The sequence below is a fragment of the Sphaeroforma arctica genome, assembly GCF_001186125.1.
Source record: "Sphaeroforma arctica JP610 unplaced genomic scaffold supercont1.7944, whole genome shotgun sequence".
Taxonomy (NCBI): Eukaryota; class Ichthyosporea; order Ichthyophonida; genus Sphaeroforma; species Sphaeroforma arctica.
In genome coordinates this window covers 1-1,326 of record NW_014032614.1, presented here as the reverse complement: position 1 = coordinate 1,326, position 1,326 = coordinate 1, and the positions used below count along the sequence as shown (strand labels likewise).

At 39.7% G+C, this 1,326-nt stretch overlaps 1 protein-coding gene across 1 annotated transcript; it reads left to right on the top strand.

The window, feature by feature from the left end:
- Positions 1-167: 167 nt before the first annotated feature.
- Positions 168-811, top strand: SARC_16379 (hypothetical protein; the record flags this gene model as incomplete). Its single annotated transcript, XM_014289513.1, has 1 exon — positions 168-811. A coding segment is annotated over one exon (644 nt), but the record flags the coding sequence as incomplete, so codon positions are not given.
- Positions 812-1,326: the final 515 nt, after the last annotated feature.

Genomic DNA, 1,326 nt, shown 5'->3' with positions numbered 1-1,326 from the left:
ATATAATATATATATATATAATATATATATATATATAATATATATATATATATATATATATATATATATTTGTGTATATATATATATATATATAATTAAATATAAAAATATATAGTGTATCGTCAACTGACTCTCAGCTAACCTTTACCTGACAGGAAGACGACCGCATGCTAGAGATCTGGAACGTCGTGCTGATGGAGTACAATCAAACACACACACAAGGAGAAGGCACCCACGCCACTCCCATAGATGGCAGCTCAGATACTCGTTCGGCAGTTAATGCAGATGGAAAACACGGGATGCAGAAACTAGCGTACACGTGCGTGGACACCGGAATGGGTCTAGAGCGGTTGGCCTCAGTGTTACAGTACACAGACAATAACTACAACATAGACACCTTTCTGACTATTGTGAATGCTGTAAAACGCCTACCCCATCATGAATCAGAGGCACGGGTACACCCACACCCACAGGAACGCGGACTAGAGCCCACTCATACCCCACAGGGATCACATACCTACACACACACCCCAGAAGACTCACACACACACAGACACACCCCCGTACACACATCAGAACACGCACACACATTGGAGCGTTCATTTGAAGAGGCGGCGATAGCACGGGATCTACAGAATGCCACTGAGGCACCGTACCGTATCATTGCAGATCACTTGCGCGCATCCGCGATTCTGATTGGCGATGGGGTTTTACCGTCCAATCAGAATAGAGGATATGTGCTCCGGCGGATTATCAGGCGCGCGTGTTTGGCCGCAACACAGGTCGGAGTACAGTCACCGTTTATGGAGCGGTAAGTGCATGCAGGGTTTAGTATTTAGGATTTTAGGGTTTCAAGGGTTAGTTTATGCGTCAGGTGGGGCATATAGAGAGTAAGAGTATGTGGAACTCAATGTATTTGGTATTAACTTATATAATGTATTTAGTATACAGTTTAGTATATATTCATGTATTCAGTATGCCCTTAGTGGCTGTATTTCGTATACGATTTAGTATACAATTTGGAATATATTTAAGGTATTAAATATATTCAGAGAATGTATTTAGGATATATTTAGTGAATGTAATTGGTAGTATATATATGAAACTAGTATACAATTTGGTATATATAAATAAAATATTTGGTATACAATCAGGTCGATACTTAACGAAAGTAATTAGTATATATTGAAGGCCCGTATCCAGTATACAATCCGTGTATATACAACATAGTGATTACTAGCTGTACTGAGCGTTGGCTATTCTAAATGGCAGTGTGTGGGGGGGTGTTATCGCCAAATGAAAACTAAACACACACACATATTTATA